This window comes from Patagioenas fasciata, chromosome 7 (genome assembly GCF_037038585.1).
Source record: "Patagioenas fasciata isolate bPatFas1 chromosome 7, bPatFas1.hap1, whole genome shotgun sequence".
NCBI classification, from domain to species: Eukaryota; Metazoa; Chordata; class Aves; order Columbiformes; family Columbidae; genus Patagioenas; species Patagioenas fasciata.
In genome coordinates, this window is record NC_092526.1 from 39,793,362 (window position 1) to 39,809,831 (window position 16,470).

General features: G+C 44.1%; 2 protein-coding genes across 2 annotated transcripts; one reads left to right on the forward strand and one right to left on the reverse strand.

Annotated features, from left to right (window-relative positions):
• The first annotated feature begins 85 nt into the window (after positions 1-85).
• C7H2orf69 (chromosome 7 C2orf69 homolog) lies at positions 86-5,456 on the forward strand. The gene is made up of 2 exons (XM_065841534.2): positions 86-410; positions 2,294-5,456. The coding sequence occupies exons 1-2, from the start codon at positions 108-110 to the stop codon at positions 3,131-3,133; spliced, it is 1,143 nt and encodes a 380-aa protein (XP_065697606.1). The 5' UTR covers positions 86-107; the 3' UTR covers positions 3,134-5,456.
• Positions 5,457-7,917: 2,461 nt separating this feature from the next.
• TYW5 (tRNA-yW synthesizing protein 5) lies at positions 7,918-16,429 on the reverse strand. Its single transcript, XM_065841303.2, has 8 exons — positions 16,296-16,429; positions 15,440-15,594; positions 12,372-12,441; positions 11,453-11,497; positions 10,766-10,903; positions 9,829-9,916; positions 9,411-9,527; positions 7,918-8,284 (listed from the first exon to the last, which is right to left on the reverse strand). The coding sequence occupies exons 1-8, from the start codon at positions 16,365-16,367 to the stop codon at positions 8,028-8,030; spliced, it is 942 nt and encodes a 313-aa protein (XP_065697375.1). The 5' UTR covers positions 16,368-16,429; the 3' UTR covers positions 7,918-8,027.
• Positions 16,430-16,470: the final 41 nt, after the last annotated feature.

A 16,470-nucleotide genomic window follows, 5' to 3' on the forward strand; every position in this document is an offset into this window, starting at 1 on the left:
GCGACGCCCCCTGCCGGGCGTGTCGAGGCGGAGGCCGGAGGGGCGGGGCGGGGCGGTGCGCAGGCGCAGTGCGCGGCCGGGCCGCGGCTGCCGGGGCCGGCGCTTCCATGAGCCGGCGTTGCCCGCCGGTCGCTGCCTCCCTGCTGCGGGGGCTCGCCGGCCTTGCCGCGCTCCGCCTAGGTGGGAGCATGAGCCTGTGCGGGGCGCCGGCCGCCTGCGCCGCGGGGCCTGCAAGCGGCGGCGCGGGATTCTCCTCAGCGCGGCTGAGCCCGCCCTGGCTGCGGCTGCCTGAGGTGGCAGGCGCGGAGCCGCAGCGGGTCAACGAGCTGCTGCTGCTGCTGCCGCCGCCGGCCCCGCGCGGCCCGGCCCCGTCGCAGCATCACGTCGTTTACTTCCCGGGGGACGTGCAGGTACGGCGGGCGGCGCGGGGCCGGCGGCGGGGCCGGCGGCAGGGCCGGGGGAGCGGCCCGGGGGAGCGGCAGTGGCGAGCTGCGTGTCCGGCCCGCTCTGCCTCGGGAGAGCGTCTCCTGCCCCTGGCCGACGGGTGAACGCAGCGTGCGGGCCGTTCCTGAAACCCGCAATGGAGCAGCGGGGGGGCGGCTTGTGCCACAGCCCTGCCTGGGGGGGACGTTTCTGGAGGAGACGGCAACTGACATCGTGTCAGAGGCTCTGAGGGGAGAGGAGGCGCGGGAAGGGAACGGAGCTGGTGAGGGGCTGGAGCACAAGTGTGATGGGAGCGGCTGAGGGACCGGGGGGGTTCAGCTGGAGAACAGGAGCTGAGGGGAGACCTTCTGATCTCTGAACTGCCTGAAAGGAGCTTGGAGCCAGGGGGGGTCGGGCTCTGCTCCCCAGGAACAAGCGCCAGGAGCAGAGGAAACGGCCTCAAGTTGCGCCAGGGGAGGTTGAGGTTGGATGTGGGGAACAATTTCTTCTTCCCCAAAGGGCTGTGGGGCATTGGAACAGGCTGCCCAGGGCAGTGCTGGAGTCACCATCCGTGGAGGGTTTGAACAGACATGGGGATGAGGGTCTCAGGGACATGGGGCAGTGCCAGGGGTGGACTCAATGATTTGAGGGTCTCTTTCAACCAAAATTATTCTAAACCTGCAGTGTTGAGTATTCCCTGGCAGGCTCAGCACCGTGTCCCTGTGCAGTAGTACAAACACCCCGGACACTGTCCCGTGGGTCTGGCACAGGCGCTGAGGCTTTCTCAGCATGTCCTGGAGGAGACACATGCAGTCTCTGAGCAGACAAGAAATTGAAAAGAGAGAATGTGAAGTGCTATCTTTAAGTGTGTGGCCAACCTCTGTGACATACCACAGAATCCCAGAATGTCACGGGTTGGAAGGGGCCTGGAAAGCTCATCCAGTGCAATCCCCCCGCCAGAGCAAGAACACCCAGCTGAGGTTACACAGGAAGGTGTCCAGGCGGGTTTGAATGTCTGCAGAGAAGGAGACTCCACAACCTCCCTGGGCAGCCTGGGCCAGGCTCTGACACCCTCACCAGGAAGAAGTTTCTTCTCATATTTAAGCAGAACCTCCTGTGTTCCAGTTTGTACCCATGATACCCTGGGTAGTCAGGTGTTTTCAAAAGCCATCACTTCCCAAAAGCAAGGGCAGCACCCTCTTGTTCTGGGAAAAGGTGTGGAACTTTGTGGATTTTCATTTTAAGGATTGGGATGGCCCAAGAAACCTTTTTGATTACTGTTCCTGGGTATGGCTCTATTACTCCTTAATAAAATAAGCTAATTACTGTTCTCTGCCGTTATGAATTTGGAGGTGAGGATCATTCGTGACTTGGGGGTTAATCTGTGCTCCATATGGATGTGAACAAGAGGAATAAAGACTCCATACAGCTGAATGAGAGGGAGTTGTTTTTTTTCTGTATGAAAAATAGAAGACTTATTACAAAATTTTAAGTCTGTTTTTGTGTTTAATAAGACAATCAGTATTTCTGCTGATGGAGATAATACATTAAAATGATGTATTCTGTGTCATACTAAGTTGAATAATATTTTAATTTTCTCTTGGAGTGAAGTCAACAAAAATTACAAATACTTCGATGCACTAAAAAATGTGTGGTAAAAATATTCAAGTAGAATAAGTAAATCCAAATATGGCAGTTTCTTTAATGTGTTTCTTGTTCTGGAGTCGTAGCAAGTGAGCACCTCTTTAATGCATGTTTCTCTGTGAGTTATGGTCCTTTCTTATGAATACAGGTACACTAGAGAGACCTGAAGTATTTTTACAGTGTAGTAATTAATCTCTTATATATACATATATTTTTTATTTTTCAGAACTATCACGACATCATGTCTTGCCACTCAGAAAACTTCCAGTGGAAGCAGTGGAGTTTTGAAAACGTTGCTACCATACTCGCTCGCCGGTTCCCTAATAGCTTTATTTGGGTTGTAAAGTGTTCCCGAATGCACTTGCACAAGTTCAGCTGTTACGACAACTTTGTGCTGAGCAACATGTTTGGAGCACCAGAGCACAGCCCTGACTTTGGAGCTTTCAAGCATCTCCACGCGCTGCTAGTTAATGCATTCAGACTCTCTCAGAATATTCTGCTGCCCCAGAAAAGTGTGCATGGTATCAGCAAGGATGCGAAAATAGCTGCTTGTAAATCACAGCTGCAGTCTGCTCCTGCAACAAATGGCTGCTCAGCCACAGAAGGAGCGAGAGGTTGTGAATGCTCTAATAATTCTGCTATGGACTTCATTATACCGTCTGCTGTAGGTGCCGCGTCATTTACTTTGATTGGCTTCAGTAAAGGTTGTGTGGTTTTGAACCAGCTGCTTTACGAGCTGAAGGAAGCTAAAAAAGACAAGAATACTGATCGCTTCTTGAAAAACATAAAAGCAATTTACTGGCTGGACGGCGGCCACTCGGGAGGAAGCAACACTTGGGTGACGTACCCTGATGTACTGAAAGAACTTGCGCAGACAGGAATTGAAATTCATGCCCACGTGACCCCGTACCAAGTGTTTGACACAATGAGGTCGTGGATTGGGAGAGAGCACCAGAAATTTGTACAGACACTTGAACAATTTGGTGTGGAAATAATCGATCAACTCCATTTTGCCGATGACGTCCCCTCCTTAGATAATCATTTCAGAGTTCATGAAGTATTTTGAGACTGTGTATATCTGAGTAGTATGTTCATTGTAAAAGCACTTTTGGCTCTGTCCGTGTTGTCAGCTAGTTTACAAGTTGGAGCAGATGCTTTCTGCAGAGCGTACTCATCCAGTCCTGCATTGCTGATAGATACTATACGTATGCTCCAGTAGCTTACAAAGGAGGATTGGGACCCCACACCTGCAACAGGTGTTGTCATTTGATTCCTGGAAAAAAAAGTGTTATGAAGAATTCTCCTATACAGGGTTTTGTGTTTTGTTTTTTGGGTTTTTTTTATAAATGTGAATGTTTATTCTCAAAACTGTTGGCAAAAGTTTTAGTCCTGGTTGTCTAACATCGTATACTGCCTTTGATGGGAGTTTAAAGTACTCAACACTTTCAAATGTCTGGATACTTCAATTTAGTAGCTTCCAGGGCTAAAAATATTGTTTCTTGTCAATAACAGATGTAACATTAGTTTTTCAGCTTAAGGAAAGTGATGATTGTTAGAACAGTCTTAGTTATATATTTTGGTGAAAATTATTTTAATTAGTTAATTAAATCTTCCAGTTTCGTAACGTTTCTCCTATGGAAACAAAGTCACAAGTATTTACCTTTGGAATAATAGTGCCAGTCCATTTTTGTTCCTTGCATGCACCTTTCCTGTCACTGTGAAGTGTCATCAGTTCATTGTGTACCATCGCTGGTGAGTAGCCATTTCATCTGAGGCTTGAACATTTTGTGACAGCTGTGTTCAGTGACCAAGAATGTCGATGAGGATGGAGCTTATTGCTGTTTCGCACACCTTGCTATTGCTCTGACTTCTACAAGGACCAGCAGTAATATGTGTATTTTCAAGTAAAGAGGTGTCTTCATCCCTGCCTTGGACTGGGGAGGGTTTTCTTGACAATCGCTGTGCTGATGTTGATGTAAACCGAGCCGTAAGTACATAATATATTACAAGTTGCATACAAATTTTTAGACTTTCTTGACTGTAGCTGTTTCAAAATGCTTGTGCTTTTAGAACTATCATCTCCTTTAAATGTATTGCAGTAGTTGCTTCTAGAGCCACCCGAAACCCTATTTTCAGAGCCTAATTTTTCATACAGAAGGAAAGCCCCTCTATCTAAATACAAAGCGAGACAAAGCGGATACAATAGTTGAGGCCCCAAACCTGAATGTTCTTCAGAAAGAAGAATTCCCGAAAGATGGACAAATGAGGGTATTGGCAGATCTTTTCCATTGTTGTAAGTAACTATTTCCATTTAACTATACATACATCTTAGAATCACTCCTAAAGACAACTGCAGCTATTAACAATTAACAACTGCCTTAAGATGATTTTGGATTCCCTGGAAGTATAGGAATACAAAAGCAAGTTAGCAAAACACTGCAAAGATTAAGCAAATATGACTCAGTTCTGAAAAAAAGCATTTTATTTCACTTTGTTTCTGCGCGCGGTGGCTTAGCAACAACTTCCTCCTGCTTCTTGCTTCCTGTGACTCTCACACTGTGGAAGCAGAGTCTGGAAACTTCTTTGATTGGCATCATTAAAGCTTCCAGGGTTTACTGGAGACAGGATTTTCACAAGTCCTGCAGAGGTTGTGCACATCTTAGTGATCACCAAAGCATGAGAAGAGTGTGGTGAACTCTAAGAACATTTTCTTAAGGCAGAAAATATTCCGGGCAGTAGGATTGTGCCTGCACTGAGCTCTGTCGCTGATAGACTAATATCCCTAGCTGATCAAAAGGGGAAGAATCTGTTTTAATTGATGGAGAAAAGTGCAACATACAAACTAATTCTAACATTTTGTAAAATAATATGAAATCTAGTACCATCGACTTTTTGTCCTAAAACTCTTTCCTGGAGACTTCGTTCAGCCCTATTTATTGCTTACCTTTTAATCGGCTTATCACAACTTGTTTATGTGTTCCAATGCAGGCTATTTCCTTTTTTGGCCCCTTTGCTAACACTTGCAGCATACTGTGAGGTCTTTTTTCTGGAAATACGGGTTACCTGACAAAGTGGTTTGGATAGAAAGCCTACAAACTTCTTGAAATATCTTTGATTACCCCCCTGAGGATGCTACAACTTGCCCTATCCAGTAACAGTGCAGATCACAGACCCATTTCTAACCAGTTCTGTGACAGCCCAACCAGCAGGAGTAGGTTGCTGCAAGCTTTTGGAAACTGGTATTAATATATTGACATTGTCTTCAGAAGCTCCTGGGTGGACGCCCTACAGAGATATTAATAATTTTAACCTGTTTGACGGAGGCTGCCTACAGTAGCTGTTAAATAAAATAGACTCAAATGTTCATGTATTGATTTGAAGAACAAGCACTTTGTTGTGAAACTGGTCTTGTTTTGGGACTTCATGTTGCGGAGGGAAAACGGACTGGTAAGTTTTGATTCTCTGAACAGTTGTAATAGCCTGTTGGAATGTGCCTCTGTCATACACTACAAGGCATGCTAAAATAAATCTTGCGAACAGTGTAGGAAAGAAACTATTGCTAATGGGTGAAACCACTTTGATGTGAATGTGAAGCCATTAAGCACGGAATGTGCGTTAAGTTTGGTGGATGAAGCTTTATCAGGAATTTGTGGAGACCTAGTTTAAAAAAACCCCAACATTTATTTGGTAACTTCAAGGCAGGCTTAGTGTTTGTGCAGTCAGCATCTGTGTCCCAAACAGCCTCCTGGAGTCTCCCAAACATGGGAGAGCTAGTGTGAGGGACCAAAGGTTGTGAGAGAACATTTCTGTGGGAGGATGCAATGGGTCCTGGTTTCTATGTGCCTGGTTTTCCATATCAACTGTAAAGTCGGATTTTAATAAGCTTAGATGTAAATGCCTGAAGTTAAGCGATTCTCACGCTTCCTTACAGCGGTTTAGGTCAAGATGTTTCTGGTTTTGAATGCAGTGAGCAACATGACACAGTCCTTTCGTACAATCCGGCATGTAATAGCTGCGGTTCATTATATTACACGCTTGTTTCTTGTACAATAGACAAGATGTTATTCAGATTCTGAGAAATGATAAAATGTTTTAGGCTGTGCCTGTTAAATTCCTTTAAAACGGGGCTTGATTCTGTGAAATCATCCAGATTCTATATGGCTTAAAGTGATTTTATTTTGTATGCATCTTAGATACATGTAAATTTATTAACCTTCCTGTCACACCACTGTGAATGCTACTGCGTTTTAAATCAGTATCAGCCTCGAATTTTGAAAGGTGATTCAGGGTCCAAGAGTTGCTGAAAGGAGAAATCTTCTCTGTCTTCCCATCGATCACATCCTGCTGCCTCCCTCGTGCGGGCACAAGCACTTTATGGCGAGCTGTTCTATCCTGCTAAATTAACATTATTGCCGATCGAGGTAACCAACAGGAGTGCTGTGTATTTAAGTAGTCATGGAATTATTTTAAATAAGACTGGCAAGTCAGTGAAGCTGCGTGTTTTACATGGTTGAGCAGTTCTTTTAATGTTTTCAGCCTGCTCTTAGAAATGTTGAGTAGGAAGAGATCCAAACGATTGGAAGGGAAATAATCTGCTCTGGTTGCTCTCAGGAATTCCTGTGTACAGAGCTCAGAATCCATCCCCACTCCTACAGTCTGACCCAAACCAAACCAGGAAATCTTAACGTGTAAACATTGTAAAACTGCCCAGCTGAGAACGTCCACCTTCAACACCTGTGCTGTCTGCACGGAAACGTGGATGTGTCTCTAGTTTTGAAGTGTTTAGTCCTGGGCACTCTGTGTCACCAAGCCTCTGGTGAATACACTCCGTGCAGCGGCTGTTTCGAATGCATGGGATGGTCAGTGTTTATTTTTCTAATACCTGTTACCGCAACTTCACCTGGTTTATTGCGGCATTTTGCTTTAGGTCTCTAGAGGACAAGTTCTCACAAAATGTCGTGGCTCTAATTTTTGTGTTATTTCATTAGCAGATTAAGTGTGGCCACATACATTCTCTCCCTGTGTTAGCTGGAAGTTATTCCTTCAATGCTTTCACCATTCAGCACTTTATGGCCTGTTTCACAGCATGTAGCACAGTGGTTAGAAAGCATCAAGTAATTTTTATTTTTTTTTATTTTAAACGCAGTAACTTCAAGATTTTTACCTCTAGTTAGGCTAGCCTAAACGAGTGAATTATTGCAGCTTTCTTGCCGGGCTACCTCAGCACTAATAACTGCAACTGAGCTTTTGTTTGGCCTGAGGTGTTATAGTTTAATAGCCTCCCTTACAAAATGAAAAAGGGGGATTGGAAAATATCCCAAATGGCATTAATTACCAGTCCAACACAGCCCTGACGCGTCCCCAGCCAAACAGAGCGAGGTTGTCTCAGCGGCACGCACAAGCGATCCTTGTTCCTTTTGGAACAAAAATTTTGGGAGACCTATTTGTGCTCCTGCATTGAAATGCTGCCCTCAGAGCGCACAATGGTGCCATCAGAGCCGCTCAACTGGCTCCATTCATATCATTCACGGCGGTGGCCGGGTGCCCATTCACATGGCCGCAGGCTGTTTGCACTGCTCGAGCTGCCAAGAGCAGGTTCAGACCAATAATCTGCACTGTGGTGCCAGATCCTGCCCTTCAGGACAAAGTTTTTTCCAGTGCTCAAATGCTGCTCCCAGCAGATTCTACATCTACGAGGAACTTGGTGTCAGACAGCACGACTGCGGCTGCATGGGTTTGTGGACCTTTAAGCGGCAGGTGCTTCACAGACTGTGCAACAAACTTTGCGCTCACTGCACGTGGAGAAAAACAAGAAAAGACCCACCAGATAAACATTCATCTATAACAAAGTTTATCCACATAATTTTTATTAACCTTACAGAAAGCGTATATACGTACACACTGTATTAACATACGATTTTGTACTTTCCCAGGAGCTCGCTGAATTACAATGTGTTATTTTATCCATATTCATCCCTATAGGCTTTTTGCTGGATGCGTAACACCATTCTCCGAGCATAAAAATCCCTGTATTCCTCGGGGAGGTCCTCCAGTGTTTTCAAGGCCCTGTCCAAGATCTGTAGAGCTCTAGAAGCTGCTGTGGGATCTTTATTGCCGTAAGTGTCAGTCTTATCATAGGACTCAGCAGGAAGGTGCTTCCAAAAGACATTCAGCGCCACTCCAAATTCCTCAGAAATTACATTGTGGAACCACAGTGCTGTAGAAAGAAGAATGTCTAAAATGAATATTACTATCTGAAACTTCCATGGGACTCATTACAAGTGTCAGAATTGCCCAAACTAAAACTGGATGAGGAAAAGCCTCAAATACTGTCTCTTTTGTTTCTTCATCCCTGAATATATGGCATTGTAGCAAATTTAAGAAGTTCTTCAAGACATTTATGTCAACCCACAACTTCACACAAAAGCAACAATGCTGAAGTATAGATACTCAAAACTATGTTTAATGTGGTGTATTTACCCTATCTCAGTTTGAAGCCAAAAGACTGAATGCCGTGCTTATTGCAGCTTAGTTGCTTGTATGTGCTGAAGACACAGAAAAGCTTATTCTGATAAATGAGTAAGTTTCTTTCAGGTTATGAAGAGAAGCTGCTTCGACCTTCTCCATAATAACCACACACATTTCTCCAAGAACATCTCATTTTTTCAGCGATACACATTCCTGTTTATATTGCCCAGATAATGTGAAAAGCAACAGAATAAGTATCTGCCACAAGCTCATGATGAGTTACAGCAAAAAATTAATAAGTGGGAACAGTTCAACACGAGCAATTCAAATGCCTTTCCTTGATCACCAGAATCATCATCTCAGCCCAGGAAGCAGCATTTTATCTTCTGCTTAGGCAGAAAAATTATTAGGGCTTGTCTTTCCATTCCTCCAAGGTGATTATGGATTTCTAGAAAGTCCAATAACTCTACCATCCAGAATTCTCATCAAATCACCTGCCTCACAGTTCTTGGGTGCCAGAGCTACAGAAGAACAGAAATTGTTCTTCCCTCAGTTCTGTCCTTGGAAAACTCAGGTCACTGAAGCCATTTCAGATGTCATGAGTTGATTTTATAGTGCTGATCTATTAAAACATAAGTTCGGAAGCATACAGCGTAATCTTCAGGGAAGAGAAGCTTTGTAGCTAGATATAATAATACCTTTTATAAGGCTAATTAGTACAGTTGGAAGAAATAGTCAAGTTTTGCTGATGTCTCTAGATGCTCCTACTTACAACACAGAAATGCTTTAGTAACCTCTTACCATCCCTAGAAATGAGACATTGCAAACAAAACTGTTCAAAACCACAACATGCTCAGCAACTATTTGTTACTTACCCGGAATAAATAAGATATCTCCCGCTTCCAGAAAACATTGATAGCGCTTGGCTTTTACAAACAGGGGATATTTCTCCAAGTCTGGGTTATCCACGTCCAGCACCTCTGACTTGGTACCTAGGAAAGTTTCCAGAAGTCATGACTGAACATTCCTGCTCTTCCAACAGCACCAAAGCATTACTACGTTGCTGGAAACGGCCGTTCTGGCATCAAATTTAATCCTGGTTTATTGTTCCGTAACTCTTCCAACAACCAGGCAAACCTGATGGCCCCCACATTTACTGACCTGTTCTCTGTATTTCTCCTGTCACTGCAACATTGAGCTGTCTGTTAGGGAGTTTTTTTTCACTACAATGTGACATTTGTGAGCTGAAAAGGCAGCTAGGATCTCCAAACTAGATGTATGTGACATACGTACCTGATAAATATAAATACGGCGCATCTCGAGGACTATACAAAACAACTCGTTTCTTCCCTGTTACTTGGATCAAGAAGTTATCCATCACCTGGAATGGGCACAGGAAAAAAGATGTCAGCCAAGACAAGAGGATGAATACGTAACCTCTAAAATATCATCGGCTTAAAAGAGGGAATTATCAAAACCTTCATATTCTAAGAATTAGCTAAAAGAACTTCCACATATAATAAACTCAAGAATGGGAGTTACTTTATCCCCTAGCCGCACATTCTTGACAAATGGTGTATGTGGAAACACAATATTGCTTTCCAACAACTTTATGTTTTTCCTTAAATAAGAATCAAGTTCTTCCATCTTAAAACACGAAGACGTACAGTACTTTAGGCATGTAAACAAGCAAAATATAACACAGGATCTATTTCACTCCCACCTCCTTTTGCTCACCTTCTGTCAATAAATTTATAGTGCAAAAAGCTATTTTTCTGATAAATAAATTTATTCAGAATTACACCACACAGTATTAGAAGATAAATTGACTGGAACCTACTGCATTGCAGCAACAGAACACCACAGTCATTGGACAATTACCAACAATCTGGCCATTAGAATGAAAAAAAATCATCTTGAAGACGAAAATATTGAAAGTTACTGTGTTTCAGATTTTTAACTGAAACTCAAAACAGTTTAAAAAAGGGCGAAAAAAATCAAAACATCATTTAATCTTACGAGTATGGAATTAGACATAAAACCTATAAGGTGTTATGCACACACAATACATCTGTTTAAAATTCACTGTACCATGAAACGCAATTCATTTTATTATGTCAAGATATGTGAAGTTTGTCATTAACTGATCTTTGTCAGACATTTGCACCCTAATATCTCAACACCATAACGCCACTTGCCACATTTGATGCTAAACACACCTATTACCTACATCGTAATGTGTCCATAACTGTAATCCAGCCGAGCTGATGCGGAAGACGCTAGAGAAAAATTGGTCCTTCTCAAAATACTCTGGAATCTGAACATCTTGTGCCAAAACAGGAAACTGCTTGCTGATATCTGCAATGTCCTGAAACAACAAGGACAGAACTCTTAGAGAACTGTACCTGCACATTAAAATAAGGGAGAGCTTGGCTGTCATTTCCCACCGTACAGAACTTCGGTGCTGGGGTGTAAAAAAATATCCCACTAATTGGGTTTTAGCCTGTGTGCTTGACAAGTAGAACCTCTGTGTTTAAAGAAAAAAAGCCTGTGAGAAACTCACAGGCACCTTATTGAATATGTCAATGATATCAATAAGAGCCAGAGAGCTGCTTCAAACCATGGCTGCTAGAAACCACACTGAAAAAGCAAGAGATTGTCAGAAATCCTTTTCTTTGACCACACAAGCTGGAGAATGGGAGGTGAGGAATGTGCTCTTCAGTGATGAGCTAAGCCCTTGTGGAACAGTAACTATTTTAGACACATAGGTTTCAATATTCTGACCTCAATCCAGTCAGCCTCACAGGCCAAGTGACCATAATCAAGTTGTATGCCTGTCCTACAGAGCCAGCGGAGGACTCTTTAAATATTCCTAAACCAGGACTTTATATTAGAACTGTAATTACACATAACTCACCTTCCTAGCATCTTCACCCACTGATCGCAGATAGTACTTTTCATCCTGAAAAGAACATAAGAATTGTTTCGTTTTTTTTTTTAAATAAGACTTACAAACACAAAGAGCCTGTATTTTCTCATTAATCTAATGCAGGGCTTCATGAAATACAGGACAAATAAATTTACAAATTCAGCTACTTCGTTATACTGCCTTTACTCTGCTGCTCCCTGCTGTTCACCTCCAGAAGCAGGAAAAATGTGTTCACTGAGATCAGAAAAGTGAAGGGAGACTTGTCAACTGCTTCAGCACTGCTGTTACTGAACGGCTTCAAAGCAAATGCAGATTACAGTTTAAATTCTTCAGAAGACTGACGCTGGAAGCTATTGCATTTGGCTTCAAAACTTCAAGCACCCCATGTAGCGTAAAGGGTGAAAAGCATGTCTGCATTCAAAACCGTCTGCTTCCTCATCACACCTGTCTGAAAATCCCCCTGTTCGAACACTGATGTGTGAAGGCAGCCACATGTTTGCCAATCACAAACCACATTACAATAAATCCATATTTGCATTTTGTTAGCAGGTGTAATCAAACCCTAAAATACCTTTGTGACATTGTCTTGCAAAACACATAAATGATACTGTTGTTATTCTAAAGCAAGGCTTGATTTCTCAATTTTATGCTGGAAATTTTGCTCATGTAAGCAGTTTTTGGTAACAGAAACATGACCACTGAAGTTAACCACACTGTATGCATACAAAGCTATTTCCAAGAAAAATTATCTTCTCCCCACATTTTTTCCCTTGGCTTCAAGCCACGTAAAACGGTTAAACCTAAGATCAAGCCCTTTACTGGAGTAAGACTCAAAATTATAATTACTTTTCCCTCCATATAGTGGCAAAATAACCAACAGAAGAACCTGTGACACTGAGGAAATTACCTCCGAAAGAAAGTACTCCTTGTGTTTGACTTCAGCTGCTCTTCGTACAAATGTGTCAAAAGGCAGAGTTCTGAAATAGAAATATTTGCATTTATACAATGAACCGCTGTGACAACACATGCTCTAAATGGCAGGTTTAAAATCACAAGCTCTTGAGAATGTAATATGCTGCTTTTCGTTTATTTTTTTAACATGGTGCCTAATCAGCATTTGCAGGGGATGTTTGAAGAGCTGCACTAAGACAGAAATCCTACATTTACATATCTCTCTGCTTTAATAAATGTTCACATGTATATCCAAACAACAGTGTATCATTTTTAGGCTTGTTCACTGTACATTTTTATACACCTGCAGAAAAGCTCAGCATCAAGAAAACTCCTGCAGGTGTTATATATGTTTATAGATATATATAGATATATAGATATATGCATTTTCTACTTTGAATTTGTGCATGAACACAGATACCTATCTTCATCGGAAGATCTATAACATTTATTTCAGTTACCTGATTTTTTAAAAATATGTGCTACCTCAGCTGAGCACAACACAGGAATATTAGTATTTTCAAGTGCTCCTTTAATGTTTTCCTTGAAGTTATTAAACACGACTTCAGAAGATTCAAAAAGAATCACTGAGCATTAGAGCCTGTCCCTCTGAAGTCAATAAAAGTGTTACCTATTTATTTAAACAATGGGAGCTTCTCATAAGGATGACAGATTTTGGCATCAGTTGACAGCTGAATGGCAAACCAACCACAAGTAGTAATACAATGTGCATTCACTGTTACGAATATTAATTCAATGTTATGTTCATTCAACTCACCATCTCATATTAAGTGTCAGAGGATAATGAATATATTGCATGTAAATATGAAATTTCAGAGCAACCACCAAGGTTTGGAGGAAAATATCCTCGAGCAAAGCTTTTTTTGTGATCACAGAATCCCAGAATGTGAGGGGTTGGAAGGGACCTGGAAAGCTCATCCAGTGCAATCCCCCCATGGAGCAGGAACACCCAGCTGAGGTTCCACAGGAAGGTGTCCAGGCGGGTTTGAATGTCTGCAGAGAAGGAGACTCCACAACCTCCCTGGGCAGCCTGGGCCAGGCTCTGGCACCTTCACCAGGAAGAAGTTTTTTCTCAAATTTAAGTGGAACCTTTTGTGTTCCAGTTTGTACCTATTATCCCTTGTCCTATCCTTGGTTGTCACCGAGAAGAGCCTGGCTCCATCCTCCTGACACTCACCCTTTATATATCTGTAAATATTAACGAGGTCACCCCTCAGTCTCCTCTTCTCCAGCTCCAGAGCCCCAGCTCCCTCAGCCTTTCCTCACACGGGAGATGCTCCACTCCCTTCAGCATCTTGGTGGCTGCGCTGGACTCTCTCCAGCAGTTCCCTGTCCTTCTGGAACTGAGGGGCCCAGAACTGCCTCTTATCCCTCCTACCAGAGCGCGACCTGCATCTGACAGCACACAGACCACTTCTCTAAACATTTTAGACTTGGTTGTAAGAGCCAAATACAACCACCACTGAAGCCAATGGAAAAACAAACAAACCAACCAACCAACAAACAAACAAAACCCAGCCCTCGGACTTGAGCTGAACTCTTACATCTTCCCCATTTACATTTGCTGCTGAAGAAAGTGGGAGCGCAGATCTACAACCGCTTAAAGTGGTGCTGTTGCGGCCCTGCCCTTGCTGTCTGCCCTCATCAGCCCTTCTGCCAGTGCCGGCGCTCATCTGACCCCACGGTGAACCTGCTTGCAAAGCTAAACCAGCAGAAAAACATTCTGATTTCTGCAGCACATCACATAGCTGAATGAGTTCCAGAACCAACACAAAGCCAGGGCAGGAGCATGCGGCTTGCAGCAGGACAGCAGTGCCGCTCACGTGCGTCCGTTTACAGCCATGGAACCGAGCTGTGAGCCCTCAGCGTTCCTGTTCCTCTAGTTCTGCTTATTCCCCCCTCGTGTTAGAATGAGGGGCTTGCTGCGGAAAGGGCCAAAGCTTCCTGAATTTCAAGCGAAGCAGGTGGAAGTCCCAACACCTGCTGTAATGACGCGCCATCGCTGGCTGTCTACAAACTGCTGGAGGTGAACTCACAGCAAGAGGTGTTCTAATGAGAAACAAAATAGAGCACGGAAAAGGAAATATGGAGATAAGGGAAAGTCATTTGAGTACAACCTCATTTCGAAGACTCAGAAGTTCATTATGCAGGGAGCAGGTTATAGCATTATTATTAGGTGTTTTTTCCCCCGAACAACAGGCCTGTAGCTTGTTTACACCCACAGCACGTGTTTCTGCCTTCCTAAAACTCTAACAGATTGAACATATCTTGTTCCCACTTAGGGAAAACAAAGGACAACCAAAATAAAGGCTTTTACCCTTGAAGAACAATGCCATGACTGCGACTGGATGAACTCCGAGAAAATGTTTTGGCAGCTACATGAGAGAAACTTCAGAGGAGACCAAGAATTTATGGGACCCACATCAGGATTAAAGAGCTGGTGAAACGTGTGATATCCAGTAGTTTGAACGTCCTGAGAACTGCATGTGCTGACTCTGAAAGGAGCTCGGTGTTAATTAGTACCTCTCTGGAGTGCAATGGCGCGCCTGCCACATGCCAGCAACTTAGAGAAGTTCAGACACATGGTGAGTCCGAAACTAGCACTATTCAGCAACACGGAAAACACACCACATAATGAGAATAAACCAGCATATCATCTGGTATCAAGGGTGGTTTTGTTTCGGTTTTTTTTACTAACACCAGCAAATGCCAGGCTAAAGTTTCCTACAAGAGTGCTCTGTCAAAAATACGACACTTCTTCATGCCACCACTTCTAAGGCCCCATTTGGCTCCTCCTTTCATCCTTGTGGTATTTATTCAGGGTGTTGAGATATTTGTGGAATTAAAATAAGAGAGGGAAATCAAGGACAGCACTTTGGGATGTAATTTAAAGTTTTCACAAAGTATCTTCATATTCTCACCCTCAACTTCAAACAGGTGTGCTGTATGTCTGAATGTTACAAGCATACAACATTAAATACAAGAGGCCTTGGGATGAAGTACCTATACACAAAGTTCTTACTGAGGAAATCCATCTGTGGCACCACAGAGACATGAATTTTGACTTCTTTTGATCCTTCAGCTTGGCTCAAGTAATCTACTGTCCACTTGGTTGTGCAAGTGCCCAGTTCCATTCCTTTCAGCACTACTGGCTTTCTCTAAGGATTAAAAGAAAATAAAATAAAAACAATGGTGAAATGATCATAGCATCCAGTAGGAAAAACAAACAAACAAGAACAAAAAAACAAAACACACAAAAGAACCCACAATGGATTTAGTTTTTTCAAACTAAGTACAGGCAAACAAGTCAGTTGAGTATCAGGACCCACTACACAAAGTCATTGAATAATTTTGGTTGGAAAAGCCCCTCAAGCTCATAGAGTGCAACCATAGCCCACCCCTGGCACTGCCCCATGTCCCTGAGAACCTCATGTCCGTCTGTCCAACCCTCCAGGGATGGTGACTCCAGCACTGCCCTGGGCAGCCTGTTCCAATGCCCCACAGCCCTTTGGGGAAGAAATTGTTCCCCACATCCAACCTCAGCCTCCCCTGGTGCAACTTGAGGCCGTTTCCTCTGCTCCTGGCGCTTGTTCCTGGGGAGCAGAGCCCGACCCCCCTGGCTCCAAGCTCCTTTCAGGCAGTTCAGAGATCAGAAGGTCTCCCCTCAGCTCCTGTTCTCCAGCTGAACCCCCAGGTCCCTCAGCCGCTCCCATCACACTTGTGCTCCAGCCCCTCACCAGCTCCGTTCCTTTCTCTCCACTCGCTCCGAATGCTGACCCCAGACTCGCGGTTGGGCCTCCCCCCCGCCCAGCACACGGCCGCAGCTGCTCTGCTCGCAGTCGAACGCAGAGCCCCGTACCCGTGGGTAGATGTCCCTCAGGAACCGCTCCCTGGTCACCCCCTCCAGCCGCTCCACCGGCACCACCGCCATGGCCGCTTCCGCCCGCGTCCGCCGCTCCCCCGGAAAGCAGCACCCGCGCAGAAACGTTCCCCCCGCTCCCGCCGGCACGGCCGGGGACAAGCGGGTCCCTCCC